Source organism: Macrotis lagotis, chromosome 2 (genome assembly GCF_037893015.1).
Source record: "Macrotis lagotis isolate mMagLag1 chromosome 2, bilby.v1.9.chrom.fasta, whole genome shotgun sequence".
Classification (NCBI taxonomy): domain Eukaryota; kingdom Metazoa; phylum Chordata; class Mammalia; order Peramelemorphia; family Peramelidae; genus Macrotis; species Macrotis lagotis.
In genome coordinates this window covers 118,910,935-118,927,069 of record NC_133659.1, presented here as the reverse complement: position 1 = coordinate 118,927,069, position 16,135 = coordinate 118,910,935, and the positions used below count along the sequence as shown (strand labels likewise).

Below are 16,135 nucleotides of genomic sequence, written 5' to 3'. Positions count from 1 at the left end.
CTCACTTATTACCCTCACTTATCATCTTTGGGATTCTCAATATCTGTCCTGCAAGACCTAATCAGCCTTGGTACTTATCCCTTATCTCTGATCCTTTTATGGGAGGATGTAGGCATGAACTCTTTAACCTCCATTTAAGGAGAGACCTGAGCAAAAACATCTCCTCCTTTCCCAGGCAGCCTCATTCTCTTTAAACTTCTTTGACAATTTCCCATTAAGTCCTCTCAGCTCATACCTCCTTCATACCTTTGCAGTTTTCTTTTGTGTTCTGTCTTACCCCTATTAGTCACTCGGTTAGAAACTTTCTTTTTTTATATATTTATGCATGAAAGCACAATGCATAATTATTGACAATTGACATCCTACAAGAGGTCTTTTCTCATCCTTCAATTTCTAGCTGTTCATCAAGTAAACTATTATTTATTTTACATATACTAATATAGCTATATATTTCATTTTCTGACAAGAATATGAACTCTTTGACTGCAATGATAACATCAATTTTTACTTTGTACCACTAATCTAGCACTGTGAATGGAACATGATGATATTTGTCCATTATTCTCTTTTTAAACTACAATAGTTATGTTGTAAAAGTAAATATAATTTCCCCCAACCACAAAAAGAAAAAAAAAACTCAAGAAAAGTAAAATGATGGGGGGGAAAAAGTGTGCTTCGGTCTGTATTCAGATAGCATCAGCACTTTCTTTGAGATGGATAGAATTCTTTATCATAAGTCCATCAGAGAAATTGCTTCAATATTTTTTCACACACTTTCTATTGCAGCTGTATTTCCCTCCATTCTATTCCCCCACCCCCATTTATTCTATTGTCTCTTTCCTTTCACTCTATCCCTCCTCAAAACTGTGTTGTATCAGACTACCCTCTCCCTGGATCTTCCCTCTCTTCTATTACCCAATTCCCCTCCCCTCCTCCTGTCCCCCCTTCCCCCATACCTTTCCTCTCCTATTTTCCTCTAGGGTAAAATAGGGTAAAATTCTATTCCCAGTTGAGTGTGTATATTATTTCCTCTCTGAGTCACTTCCAATAAGGATGAAGCCTTACTCACTCCCCCTCACCTTCCTCCTCTTCCATTCAATTACAAAAACTTTTCCTTGCCTCTTTTGTGCAAAATAACTTACCCCAATCTATCACTCCTTTCCATTTCTCCCAGAATATTCCTTTCTCGCCCATTAATTCCATCTTTTTTAATATGTTATACCTTCAAATTCAGCTCCTTCCTGTGCCTTGTCTATATAGGTACCTTCTAACTGCCTTAATGAATGAGAAGGTTCATATGAGTAATCAGTATCTTCTTCCCTTGCAGGAATACAAGCAGTTCAACATTACTTAGGTCCCTTATGATTTTCCTTTCCCATTCAACTTCTCTGTGCTTCACCTGAGTCCTGTATTTGAAGATCAAACTTTCTGTTCAGCTCTAGTCACTTCAACAAGAAAGCTTGAAAGTTTCTTATTTCATTGAATATCCATCTTTTCCCCTGAAAGAATTGTTCGGTTTTTCTGGATAGTTGATTCTTGGTTGTAATCTAAGCAATTTTGTCTTCTGGAATATCATATTCAAGCCCTATGAACCCTTAATGTAGAAGCTGCTAAATCTTGTGTTATCCTGACAAATTTCCATGATATTTGAATTGTTTCTTACTGTAATATTTTCCCCTTGACTTGGGAGTTCTACAATTTGGCTAAAATATTCCTAGCAGTTTTAATTCGGGGATCTCTTTCAGGAGATGATAAGTAGATTCTTCTGCTTCCAGAATATCGGGGCATTTTTCTGGAGAATTTCTTGAAAAATGAAATCTAGGGTCTTTTTTGTTGATCATGCCTTTCAGGTAATCCAATAATTTTTAAATTATCTCTTCTAGATCAATTTTCCTCCATCAGTTGCTTTTCCTTTTTTTTTTCTTTTAGTTTTTGCAAGGCAATGGGGTTAAATGGGTTGCCCAAGGCCACACATCTAGGGAATTATTAAGTGTCTGAGGCCAGATTTGAACTCAGGTACTCCTGACTCCAGGGCCAGTGCTCTATCCACTGTGCCACCTAGCTGCCCCCCCATCAGTTGCTTTTCCAATGACATATTTCACATTTTCTTCTTTTTCTTCTTTGGGTTTTATTGTTTCTTGGTTTCTCACAGTCATCAGCTTCCTTACCTCAATTCTACATTTGAAGGAATTTTTTCTTCAAATAACTTTTGTATCTCCTTTTCCATCTGGCCAATTCTGCTTTTTAAGCATTCTTCTCCTCATTGGCCTTTGGGACTGCTGTTTCCTTTTGCCCCAAACTTGTTTTTTACATATTATTTTCTTCAGTATTTTTAATTCCTTTACCAAGCTGCTGACTTGGTTTTCATGGTTTTCCTGCATTGCTCTAATATATCTTCCCAATTTTTTCCTCTGCCTCTCTTATTTGATTTTCAAATTGTTTTGAGCTCTTCCATAGCCTGAAACCAATTCATATTTTTCTTGGGGGCTTTAGATACAGAAGCTTTGCCTTTGTCATCTTTTGAGTGTGCATTTTGATCCTCCATAGGACCAAAGTAATTGCCTACAGTTGGATATTTTTTCTTCTGTGGTTTGCTCATTTCCCCAGCCTATGACCTGATTTTAACTCTTTGTTAAAGTGGAGCTCTGCTTCCAGGGTTGAGGACACACTATCCCAAGCTTTTTAGGGTTTTTGCAACTGTTTTTAGGGATATACACTCCCTCCCAGAGACCTCAATTCCTCCAAGGTCTTCTATGAGGCTCTGACTGCTCTCCTGGCCTGTACTCTGTTCTGTGGATGACCTCAAGTACTCCCTTCTGCCCTGGAACCATGAGGAGAATCTCTGCTCTGCTATGGCAGTAAAGCTCCTTTTCCTGTAACTGGGGCCCCAGAGTGCAACCTGGATATGGGTATCGGTGAAGCAACAGAGACCTGTTTCAGAGATAGCTAAAAACCCTTTGCAATCTCCCCCAACCCCCTTACCATCCATATCCTGAGTTCTCCAGAAGCAGCTTCCATTTGGCTCCTTGCAGGGTGGCTCAAGGACTGCTCCTGGTTCCTGGGATGGATCTCTGCTGAGGCCTGAGCTAGACATGTCTCAACTCTCAATTGTCCTTGGCAGTTCCTGAGCTGAGAAATCTGGAAACTGTTATCACCTCCACAGACTAAGGTGACTCCAAGAATCCAGGTATCCCAAGCTCTGTCCCAGGCCAGGCTGCCCAGTGGACCCTTTCTTACCCTGGTTTAACAGATCTGTCCAGTGGATCATCCAAATTGTCTTGGACTGGAAAATTGCTTCACTCAGTCTTTTTATAGGTTCTGCCATTCTAGAATTTGATTTGAGTCATTATTTAAATGGATTGGTCTTGGAGAGAGCTTGTGGAGCTGTCTGGGAGAGAACTTGTGGAAATTTCTGCCTTTCCTCTGCCATCTTGGCTCTGCCTACTCTTGTCCTAAATTTTTAAAGAAGATCATGATATGAGGGAAGTGATGTCATGACAAGTACATGAATTGAATTTAAGTGGGGGGGGGGGGCTGTGCTGAGTCACCAGCCTCACTTTCTCTTCCAGAGCCATCTGGGTCCAAAGGCCATGTATGAATCAGGATGACTGGAGAGGGTCCTGGATGAGAGGCAATCAGGGTTAAATGACTTGTCCAAGGTCATACAGCTAGTAAGTGTCAAGTGTCTGAGGCTGGATTCAAACTTCAGTCCTCCTGACTCCAAGGCCAGTGCTTTATCCACTGTATCACCCAGATGTCCTTAAATGGAATATATATTTAATAAATACAGATTAACTGTACATCTACCCCATGTTCCAGTTAAAGTGACACACTTGTTTTTTCCAATACCTGACTTTGTATCAATCGCCTACATCTTTTAACAGAATTTATCTCTTGTTTAGAATGCACAATACCAAGACTATTCATTTTATAATGGAGGAAACTGAGATTCAGAAAGGTTAATTGATTTGCTTAAGGTGGCACTGTGATACTCCACCACCACCACCACCAGTATTCTAACTCCAAAGGCATTGCTTTTTCTACTATACTATACTGACTGCTCCATAGGTTTAAGATAGTGAATTACTCAATGGTAAACAAACAAACCCTAAAACAAACTGCTCCTACTAATTTCTTATCTGTCCATATTTTAAGAAAGTTATAATCCATAGTTTTTAAAAGATTCATTCTGCATTTTGAAAACTCAGTCATTCCCCCCCCTTCTCAAATGATTGGCCCATTTAATATAGCACAAAAGTGTATTCTGCCAAAGGCATATATAATGTCCTTAGGCTTGAGAGAGGCATATTAATTAAAATTATTTTTCAGTATATGTTCATAAATTTTTCTTAGTTGATAATGACAATTGTTGTTAAAATATTTTATAATTATGACTATATTTCAATTTTATAACTGGATTAAATCTTTTTTTTAAAAATCCATTTCTCTATTATTTTAATTCAATTTACATAAAGAAATCTTCTGATGTGAAATTGAATAATGTACAAGATGACTCTTCCTATTACAGGAATTAAATACTTAGAATCACAAGTAAGCAGCATATTTTAAAATAGAACAAAATATTAAATTCTAATAGTTGAAGTCTGGTACTAAATAACACAGGAAATGATTGAAAATCTTCCCTTATTAAAAAATAATAGAGATATTCATATGTCCTATGGGATTCTATTTGACATCTATTCAGAGATAGGTATAACTGTTTCTCTACTGGTATGTATTCAAAGTCAACAATTTAGAGAGAGTTATACCTATCTCTGAATACATGTCCAATCTATTCCCCCTTCCCAGAGCATATATATCTCTCTGTTGATATTCTATCTTCTCCTGAACAAAGGCCATTTGGGTGACCTGAAACGAATTCTTCTCAAATTGGTATTCCACAACTTGAGGGCATACCATATCACTAGAAAATAATGACATTAAAAATATAGGCTTTGGCTTAAGGATGAAATTTGGAATTATTAAAAGCACTATACAATTTATCAGAGCAAATCTTACCTGACCTCCTTATTCTATTTAATTATGGAATCAGCCAATTACTCATGGAAAGAGTTGATCCCAAATTATGTAATATGTGCATAAACTCACATATAATATATGTATAAGGATATGTCAGAATCCGAATCAATAAACATTTATTAAGTGACTAATATGTATTATGCATAGGAATATGAAGAAACAGAATCATCTTTGTCCTCAAATAGCTCACAGTCTAATATGGTAAACAATACATAAATGAAAAAACTGAAAAGTGAGGGTTAAGGTCAGAGGAGAAACTACATGATGCATCCTAGAGTCAATGGTAAATTACCTGGAGGTTAGTATTTCAGAGTTTATTTCATCTTGTAGAATAATGAGTTTCTAGAGTCTACAAAATTCAGAAAAGCATGGTATATAATAGATATAGATATCTGAATATATATATATATATATATAGGTGAATATATATTTATATATTGATGTACATATATATGTATTCCACTCAGATTTACTGGGTGACTAGTTAGACTGAATTCTTTAACAATAATGAATCTCATTTAGGAAGAAGCTCTTTGGTCTTCTGCACTTTGGTCAGTACAGTATCATCCCTGTATGGGGGCCATCTAGAGAATGTTACAATAACAGGAAATCTCCTTTCATTTGAACTTTGCATTGGACAAATTCTAAATATATTGAAACTAATTTTTTAAAATATTCAAAATTTTGTTGTTTGTAATGTTTACCTCCCTATAGTAGTTCAACTGGTCACACTATCTTTGTATGCTTTTGTGTCATGCTTATTTCTTCTTGTAATATATTAGGTACTGTGGGACTAGATTCCAAATGATCTGCTGTCATTTTGGGGGAAAAGTTTCTTTTGAAAATATTTTCAGATCTTTTCCAGTTTTTATCTGTTTGTAGTCTTTTCAGTTTCATTATTAAATCCTCTTGGAATGATTTTATTTAGGTCTCTTGCCAAACATTTCTTTTCTTCTCCATCTGAATTTTATAATGCCATACTGGTCATAATCTTTCAATTTCTTCCTCCACAAAATTTTATGAATCAGTTTATTCTAAACCATTGTTGTCCTTTACTTCTATCACTCATCTTGATAGGAACATCAAACATTTGTGGTCTAGATAATTTCTGCTTTTGCTTTCTTTCTAATGACAATTGAATGAACAAGTTAAAATTCTAAAGGAATGAGTGAAAATCTGTTGATATCTGTTCTTTTAGCCATTTCCCATTTGGCTTCATTAGCCAAGTTGGAGTCTCCTCAATTTTCTTTAATTTCTTTACATTTTTTATTCTTTCTTCTAATTTAGTTTTGGTTTTTATTTTTATGACAAGAATGATGAGCTGAGTATATATAGACTATTTGGAAAGTCAGTCATTTAATTTGCTTTAGAATGTGACACTACCTATGTGACTTTGCATTAAGTCATTTAACCTCATCTCTGCTAATATTTGTCTTGAAGTCACTGACTATTAAAGATAGTGTGTTACGATAGTTGAGAGAGTATTAAATATGTAATTAGGAAAGAGCTAGATTTTAATCCCACCTTTGACAATCACTTGTTTCGTCAAGTCACTTAACTCAATCTCCTATCTTTAATACCTTTAATTTGTTTTACAAATTTCATGTGAAAATCAAATGAGATGATATATTCTTGTTTGTAAATATTAAACTTTATGAAATGTTAGTTATTGTCATCATATTTGATGTTATTTAGAACATCTTATGTTTTAATAGAATTCATCTACCTTTTTATCATCTTGCTGTATATGAGAGTTCAAGGGCTCAATTATTTTCAAGTACAATTTTTATAAATGGTTATATAAGTACAACTGTTTGAATGATGAAGGGTCTCAATAAATTATTTTAATTTTTGTCTTTGTTTTAAGATACAATAACTAACTCCTATTTTGCATCTCTAAGAGAAAAAACTATAGCTTCCTATTCAGCAACAACTTCTTTTTTCTGGTTTCTTTTACAGTTTGAGTGTCAAGATTAATATACTCTACTTTCTATAGTAATTGATTATTATAGCAAGAACTCACATTTTGAGTATCGATAGGTTAAAGCCCATAGAGAGTTTAAAATTTATAATTTTTAACATTCCCTGCACCCCTTTCCACCATTATAATACCATATTTACAGAGATTAAAAAAGACCATGCAGGGTTAAGGAATGTTTAAATTTTTTCTTTGTTTTATGGGTTTCTATGACAAAGTAATTCATCACTAAGTGATCTGTCTGGTTTACTCCTTGGTAATGAAGTGCTGGAACTACATACTGTCCTGGCTGAACCTTTGAGAATCCTGCATCAATTCCGTGCAACAAAGAGATGGTGGAGTAGCATTTCATGGATGTTATAAATAGAAGGAACTATGGTTTGGGGGGTCTCGTTTTTAATATCAATAGATGGAATAGGGAGTACCAGCATTGTTATAATTACATAAAAATTATCTCATTTTTCTTTTTTTTCCCCGATGGTGTCAATTTTGATCTTTGATGTAAGGAGTCAATTATTTGACTACATACAGGCAACTGGTAGATTTATTCTCAGTTCCTTAACCAGTCTTCTCTCTTTTTTAAGTCAGTTTAATATTTGGTTTTAATGTTTGCAGTTTGCTATTTCCACTGTTTAATGACCTCTTTAAAATTACAGATAATACATTCATGTGACTTATGAACAGTATTCTTGATTTTCACCATTTTAATTAATTTCTTTTATTTATAGAAAAGAATCAGTATTGATATTATTTGGTTTCTCTAGTAGTATGACAACTCATTGGTCATTTCAAAAAGATTTCAAATTTATAATACCAACAGTTAAATTAATATTAATAGTTTATTTTAAAGTAATGTTAGTTTCAATCCCCTAACCTCTTCTCTAGAAACCTATGGTCTCTGTTGAAGTGGAAGGGAATTACCTAAGATTAATGATAATTTTTTATTTTCCACAATTGCATTGTTTATTGAGACCAAAATATCCATCATCTGATGGTCAGACTTCTAATGAGAGTCTCTCTGAAATTAGAAAGGCTAGCTAGGTAGTACAGATGGGCCTGGAGTCAGAAAAGTTTGAATTCAAATATGGCCTTGGAAATTTATTACTGGAGCAATTCACTTAATCTCTGCCTGCCTCAGTTTCCTCAACAAAATCTTTCAGGGTTGTTGTGAGGATCAAATTGGATGTTTGTAAAGGACTTAGTACAGTTTCTGGAACATAGTAAAGACAATATAAATGCTACTCATCATCATCAATTATTATTGTCCATTATGTACCCATACTTGAAGTTTTTCTAGTTCAGACCTGTCACAGCTTGTGTTCCAGCAGCCTAGCCTTCAAGAATCCAGAATCACCTTCACCTCATGAAGAGTCATCAGAGTAGAAGAGTGTTATAAAATTGGAAACAACTCAAAGAAATTTCATAAAAACACATTTTATCTAAACTATTGCTTAACATTTAATTATGGTGATAGATTCATTAAAATATGGAGAATAGTGAAAGGAGAAGAGTTCTGGATTGGGGACAGGGAGTCCTGAGGTGTAACTCATCATACTCATCATTATGTGAATCACTAGAATTAGATTCTTTAGCTGTGAAATGAGGAGGTTTGACTAAATAATCGCTACTTTTCTGTGTCATTCTACAATGCAATGATTCACTGCTCTTTTTTTCAACTGGAAACCTATTCAACATATGCTATTTTCTTCTGACATATCTCTTTAAACTATGGAAACCATGCTAATAGCAGCTTGTTACTTTCCTAGGTATTTTAACAAGTTATGGACTATACATAGATGGTATACTAATGCAGAATTCATCACACCTCAACTATTATGCTCATGGATTTGCTCCTTGGAGTTTGCATTCTTTCAGAGTCCAGGCATGCACAGTCAAAGGTTGTACTTTGGGGCCACTGGTGAGTATTTTGATTTATCTCTTGAGAATGTAATCCTTGGTGAATGACACTGAATGTCATGGTAAATGCTAATGCCTCAATCCAGTAACTACTAACCCATAACCCACATTTATAAAATGTGACATTTTATAAACCTTGTCTTTCAGGAGTTACAAAGAATTTGATAGATAATCATTCTGACCTGTTCCAAAGCTACAGATAGGTTGCAGCTGCTGCTAAAGAAGGAATAAAACATACACAATGAAATGAAGAAAAGTTAACAAGTTTAAAGGATAAAAATGTAGTTTAACCTACCTTATATAGAAAATATAAAAGATATAATTAATAATGCAAAAAGGTGAAGGTCATAATAAAGGTAATAAGCAAAATTGAAGGATATAATAATCAATAAATCATAGTTATCCAAGTAAGGAAGTAAACTTAATAACAAGCCTAGAAAGTCTATCTAGTATATAACAATGAGCTTTAATATTAGTCTGCTAGAGAATGCCATATGTACAAGATTAAAAGAAAAGAAAAAATAAAAATTTGGATGCTAATCCCTTTCTATCAATGACTAGTAAAGATCATAATAGCAGGTCATTTTGCTTTTATGGCATAATATTTTCATAACTAATTATATTCAATATTTATTAACAGATTATTTCTCTAAGGTGTTCTTAATTTTCTCTATTAAATTCATCTTTAGATTTGTGTTTAGATAAAATTGGTATGAGGGGATCATACATTTTAATCATGTTAATCTGTCAGTTAGTCAAGAAGTACTTATTAAACTCTGTTTGATAGGCATTGTGCAAAACCCTGTGGATTCAAAGAAAGCAAAAACATAATACTTGCTCTCAAGGAACTCACATTCTAATGGGGAGGCAACAGATTTTTGTTTTAAAAAATGCACACAGAATAAATTAAAATCTAAAATTAATGAAATAAAAAGAAAAAGGAATAAAAAAGAAATAGCTTGCAATTCAAAAAATGCACACAGAAGATATATAGATTCAGTTGTAACCCATTCAGAATCAATAGGGGAGGCACAGATTTGTGCTTTGTCCAAGTTGATTAGAATTCTGACTTGGGAACTTTTATGACTATAATGAAGAATGGCAATGGTGCTAGAGTTTTGGAGAAGGGAAACATTCCTGAGGAATGAAGAATGCCTCTCCTCTATAAAACTCTTACCATCTCTACCCCTCAGACAATGACATCATCATTTTCTCCACCCCTGCAGCCAACTGGACACACAGGACTACCTTTCCCCCACCCAACTTGGTTGAATCAGGTTTATATACTGTATTTGGAAAGTAATCTCATAAGAAATAATATTGCCTTGAAAACTAGTTTTGAATTTTATTTTTTGATTTTTTATTTTGATCACACTTTGCATTTTCTTTCCAAGATGATTTGCTTTCAATGTGGCTAAAGAATAATCTACCCATAGAGCAGATCTGCAGACTTTATTATCATTTAAGATTTTATAGCTGAGATTATTTTGCGATGGATATTTTTTAAAAGCATGAAGGGCTTTTAGTCAATCTTTTCACTTCAATTTGAAATCTCTCTCTCTCTCTCTCTCTCTCTCTCTCTCTCTCTCTCACACACACACACACACACACACACACACACACACACACACACACACACATGCAGCAGAAACTTCTACAACATTTTTAAGAATTAAAGCAACAAACTGATTTTTGTCTGTAGAATCATTCCCTCCTCTTTCTTCTTTCTTCTTCTTCTTTCTTCTTCTTCTTCTTCTTCTTCTTCTTCTTCTTCTTCTCCTCCTCCTCCTTCCTTCCTTCCTTCCTTCCTTCCTTCCTTCCTTTCATCATAGCCATGCCCTGAACACATGGAATTGTTACACCTATGTTTACTGCAATATTCAGGAGTGATGTGAGCTTTAAAGGATAAGTTGCCACAACATACTCTTCAAGGAGAAAAATCACAGAATTGGTTTCTCAGTTGTTTTCCTCACTGATGCATCAAATTTCAAGCTCTACCCTGACTTGGAGTACAATTCAGTGAGAAGCTGAGCTTTTTGGTCCTTTTCTGCATCCTTGTACTCAGTATGCAATCTCTTTTCCCAAGCCAGCAATCCATCTCTTATCACAGGCATTGAACAGACACATCTTTATTTAGAACAGCTCAACTAAATACTGCCAGGAAGTTAAAGCCCCTGTCTTCATTTGATTTCTGAAAGATTTTTATATCTATTACAGTAAAAATCCTGCTATGAAAATTTTGCATCTCTTAGTAACCTAAATAATGGTATAAGACACTCCCAGTAGTAAACTGATATTACATAAGCAACTATTTTTGTTACTAATCTTTTATTTAAAGTGCATTATTGATTGATGACAACAATACAACTATCTTTAGAGGCAGATTTTTCTATCCTATAATTATAAGGATGTGACCAACGAAATTTAATCAATTATAAAAGAAGCATACATCTTTGAGAGTGCATTCTTTATTGTATACTTTAATGAATATAATTTAAGCAAATACATTTCAATGAAATGTGTAATTTTTATATATTCAGATAGATTTTTTCTCATTGGTACTAATCACTAAATGAAATTTCATTCATTTTATGCAATTTTAATTGATATTTTTTCTTTAGAAATACTGCTTTCAATGTATCTGTGCACTTTTTTATAAAGTAATTTTTCTAATGATATATTCTGAAAATTGCTTATTATATAGTGCTTTTAAACTATAACATTTATATATTTCAACAACTATTCATATGTAGTATCTCTTTAGTTAATATGCATATGGCAAGTAATTTTAAAAGATGTAAGAAAAGGGATGTCTCCAAATGGGGAAAATATCTGTCATATATTTTAATAAAAATGTAAAGTTTTGTTCCATCCATTTTACAATTGCTAATTGTTCTTAGAAGATAAAAACAATAATTTCTCCATATTGTGTTAAATAAATAAATAAGAAAAAAGCTAAGATAACTTCTTGTGTGCTTGTTTTGAAAGAAAATTACTTTTGTCCCATTTGGGATATAGTCCTTTTTGGTTTGTAACTGTATTATTTCCTTCTCCTTTAAAATTTGTTAGACTAATCCTTTTGTGAATGAACAATATGAATTCCAAATAAATAGAAATGTAACTAACATAAGCAAGAAATAAACAATTTTAGGATGTAAACTTCTTGGCAAAATAATTTTATACCACATCATTATGGGTTTTTAATGGTTAAAATTGTATTTCCCACAGATGACACAAAATAAGTAAATTTCTTTAGTGTTTTCCCTTCACTTTCAAATACGTTTGAGAGGTATGATTATTTTATTCTTGTATAAAGTTATTTTTCTCTATAATCAAAATATCCTGCATTTTATTTGCCTAATGTATTGCTTCCAAAACTTAACGGACCCTAAAGCTTAATCCTCAAAAGTGGAGCTGATTCTAGAACATTCATTCAGGCTACTTCCTGAAAGCTATTTTTAATGGATCATAAGATTTAGAGCTGAAAGATATGTTGAAAGCATACAGTGTAATCATTTTATAGAAGAGAAAACTGAGGGCACACAGATTGAGCAATTTGTCAAATAATCCATAACACTGGGACCAAAAAACCCTGATATGTATTATTGTTACTTGTATTCTTTCTATTAACATCTACATATTAATAGACTTTCTTATCACAACTTGTTTGGACTTCTATCTAGAAAATGCTAGCTTGAAAATGATATTTATATCACTTATATATAGCAGCTATTTTTACTTTGTCACACAGCGAAACTTCTATACATTGGGTACAGTAGTGAAGCATAGTTGTTTAATACTTAAACTAATTTAGTATAATCTACCAGCTAATTTTTCAAATGCTTTATAAGAATTATTTCATTTGATTCTCATAACAACCGTAGGAGGTAGGTGCTATTATTATTTTCATTTTAAAATTAAAGATACTTAAGCAGAGAGAGTTGAAGTGCCTTGCCTAGGAGCCCAGTTAAAATGTGTCTGAGACCCAATTTGAAAGCAGACTTTCCTGATTGCTGGTCCAGGACATTATCCATTGTACCTGTGATACCTGTTTCTATAAAATTGTATTTTACATGGCATTTTTTTTCTTACTTAAATTCTAAGTTTCTGAAGTTTAAATGTATACAAGTAACTTATGGTGGATGTGTGTGTGTGTGTGTGTGTGTGTGTGTGTGTGTGTGTGTGTGTGTTTGCTTAATGGGCTTCTTATGACAATTAGTTTTCCATAACAAGAAGCTAACGACCATATAAGCCACTGAGATAAAAGTGTGTTAAAGGTGAACCTCTTTAGAGTACAAAAAAAGGCTTAATTTGGTGCCTTTTTTATTTCCTCCAAGCTTTTAAAATACCCTTCCTTCATTCAAAAGAATTTTTAGCCAGTAAAAGTCTTTCATTTTATGAAAACTTCTGTTTAACTTCAGTATTCATTAGAGTTCAATGTAAATCAAAAATAAGGAACTGAGATAAAACAAAGCAGAACATTCTGGCCACAACAATCCAGTGTATTTGAGAAATATGCATCAAGCATATACTTAACTTCAATAATAAGAGTTCAAATAATAATCATAATTTTCATATTGAGAAAAGTCAGTCTCATTTTAATACAATTCTTATTTCCTGACAAACTATTAACAAATATAATTATAAAATCATAGAACAAAGTGGTGACTGCTTCTCCATATGCATATGAAGTAAAAATGGAGTTATTAGCCCGATAATTGCAGTTTAAAGATAATTTTACGTGGAAAAAAAACAAGTAAGTAAATTTGAGGAGGGCTGCTTTTATCATAATTATCTTAATTCTCTATTTCATTTTTAATCCGATTGATTTTAGAATAGTTTCTTTCTAATAAATCACAGAATCTAAAAATTTAAACCAATTTGTATGTAAAAATATCTAACAATAATGAAACAGCTTGATAGTTTTTCAATCAGATACAATTTTTGCAGCCATAGCTGCTAGTCTAACTTCTGATATCCTTAAGAAGCAGAAATAATGTCAGTTAGCAAGGAAGCACTTAAAGATCTCATTTAAATGTGCAATGTATGTGTATGTGTGTATTTTTATTCACAACTTAAAAAGTATATAGGCCATAATGAAGAAAAGTTTTGTTTGCTTACCTTCAGTTTGGATCACATATTTTGTGAGGACATGAGCCTATTCTCTGTGTTTGGGCTCATATTTACCAGTATAGTCAATAAATTTTAAAAGGTCATGCAATTATAAATGGTGCTCATGAATTTGTTTTAGTTAATTAGCTCACAAAATTAGAGGCTGTGTATTATAGGAGATGGCTTGCTGAACGTAGTTAGGAAGATTCAAATCAGCCCTTAGACACAAACTATATGAAGCTAGGCACATTACTTGCCTACTTTTTGCCTCAGTTTCCTCATCTAATAAAAATAGGGAACTGGACTTGATAATTTTACAGATCTATTCTAGTTCTATGATATTATAAAGCTATGATTGAGACAAATAGCAAATTGTGAATCTCTTAGTCATCATTTTGTTTCCTTGCCCACCTTCCTTTTTGCCTTGAAGACTATTTTTATTAATTGCTACTATTGATTTATATTGTTGCTATTAATTTCAGCTCACTAGAATTGAGTCGACTTTTATTTCAAGAGCCTTCTGGGAGAAGCATGGTCCTTTTCCTTGTTTCTGTAGCAAAACGTACAACATAGTAAAGGAAGTTTTCACAATTTTATTTTAAAAGTCACACACACACACACACACACACACACACACACACACACACACACACACGGATATACTTTCAGGGAACGAATTGCCAAGGTATAGTTTAGCAGTCTTTCTTTTTCTATCGACTGAATGTTCAATTGACTGGGACTATCTCTCCATGCAGAAAAGTAGAAGGTTCTGTGAACTGCTCTGATTTAAATCAACTTGATTGGAACAGCTTTTTGGATAGACTGGTAGATTCAGGAAAATAGGCCAGGGTAGCTGTCAATCCATTCATACCACTTTATAAACAAATCATGGAAAATTGAATTATATAACCTATTGCAACAGAAAGTAAATTGGTATTAGAGTGAGACAAATCTGAGTTCAAATCTTATCTCTGTTACTGCATACTATGCACTTTGGGGCAAGTCAATTGTTTTAAAGGTCTCAGTTTCTCAAACTGTAAAATAAGAATTTTGGTCTGTGATTATTAACTGGAAGATAGTTATGAAGCTTCTATTTGGAATTGTTCTCTTGCCATCACATATATAAACATAATCTACATGGATATTTGGATATATAGTCTACCTCAGTACCATTCAATCTATTCTTTAACATATGATACTACACGGGGTACTGCATTCAGACAATTCAATTTCAAGTACAGTAGTAAGAGACAGTAAACATAGTGTTTGTTTTGATTTGATGGTAGTATGTAGCATACAGACAAGATGCTCCTGTCAAAAGAGTTTATTTCAAAATAAGGGATTCTTAGAGAAATATATTCAGAGTAAAAGATGTGCTTCTTTCATTCACAAATAAAAAGTCAACTTTATATTCACAGGTAGAAAATAGGACAAGTGAGGCACCTCCTGAAGGAGAAGTGAGAGTGTCTGTCATCAGAAAGGGGTCCCAGGAAGTCAAACTGAAGTGGGAAGCCCCTGTCTCTCCTAATGGACGGTTGACCTATGCAGTCATTTTTACAGGACTTTTCTATGTGGAACAAGGTAATTTGTTCACAATTTTAAAAAACTCATAAAAGTAACTAATTTTCTTTGAAGTCTTCTTTCTATTCATAGATTCTAATTTATTTTACTCCATTGCAAATAAGTAAGTTCAAATTCCAAAGCATTTTCTTAATGAAGGAATAAGAGAGATTAAATGCCCTACCCCCCCATATATCCTAGAAGAAATGTTATCTTTTTTATGTTTAACAAAACATTTTAAAAGAAGAAATATCAAACATATTATCTATGGTGAATATTTTTCCCCAAGGGGTTGGTTGTGATTTCTTTGTGCATACTTCTATAATAAGTTGACAGTGTCCATTGGTTTTTCTGTTGGCTCTATTTGAAATATATTTTTAGAAGACCATGATAGCATGATAAAAAAAAAATTTACTGGGTTAGGTATGTATTAGATAATTTTTTACTGAAAGAAATAGAATAAACAATTTTTATACTATTGAAAATTTACTAATGTTTTTAGATTTTTTCTTTGCTAATCACATTTTG

At 33.2% G+C, this 16,135-nt stretch overlaps 1 protein-coding gene across 1 annotated transcript in view; it reads left to right on the top strand.

The window, feature by feature from the left end:
- USH2A (usherin) overlaps nucleotides 1–16,135 on the top strand; it is a 1,130,853-nt gene that overhangs the window by 652,501 nt on the left and 462,217 nt on the right. The window contains exons 35-36 of the mRNA XM_074222669.1: nucleotides 8,785–8,936; nucleotides 15,466–15,628. Coding sequence (XP_074078770.1) covers nucleotides 8,785–8,936; nucleotides 15,466–15,628 — 315 coding nt within the window. The remainder of the gene's footprint in view (nucleotides 1–8,784; nucleotides 8,937–15,465; nucleotides 15,629–16,135) is intronic.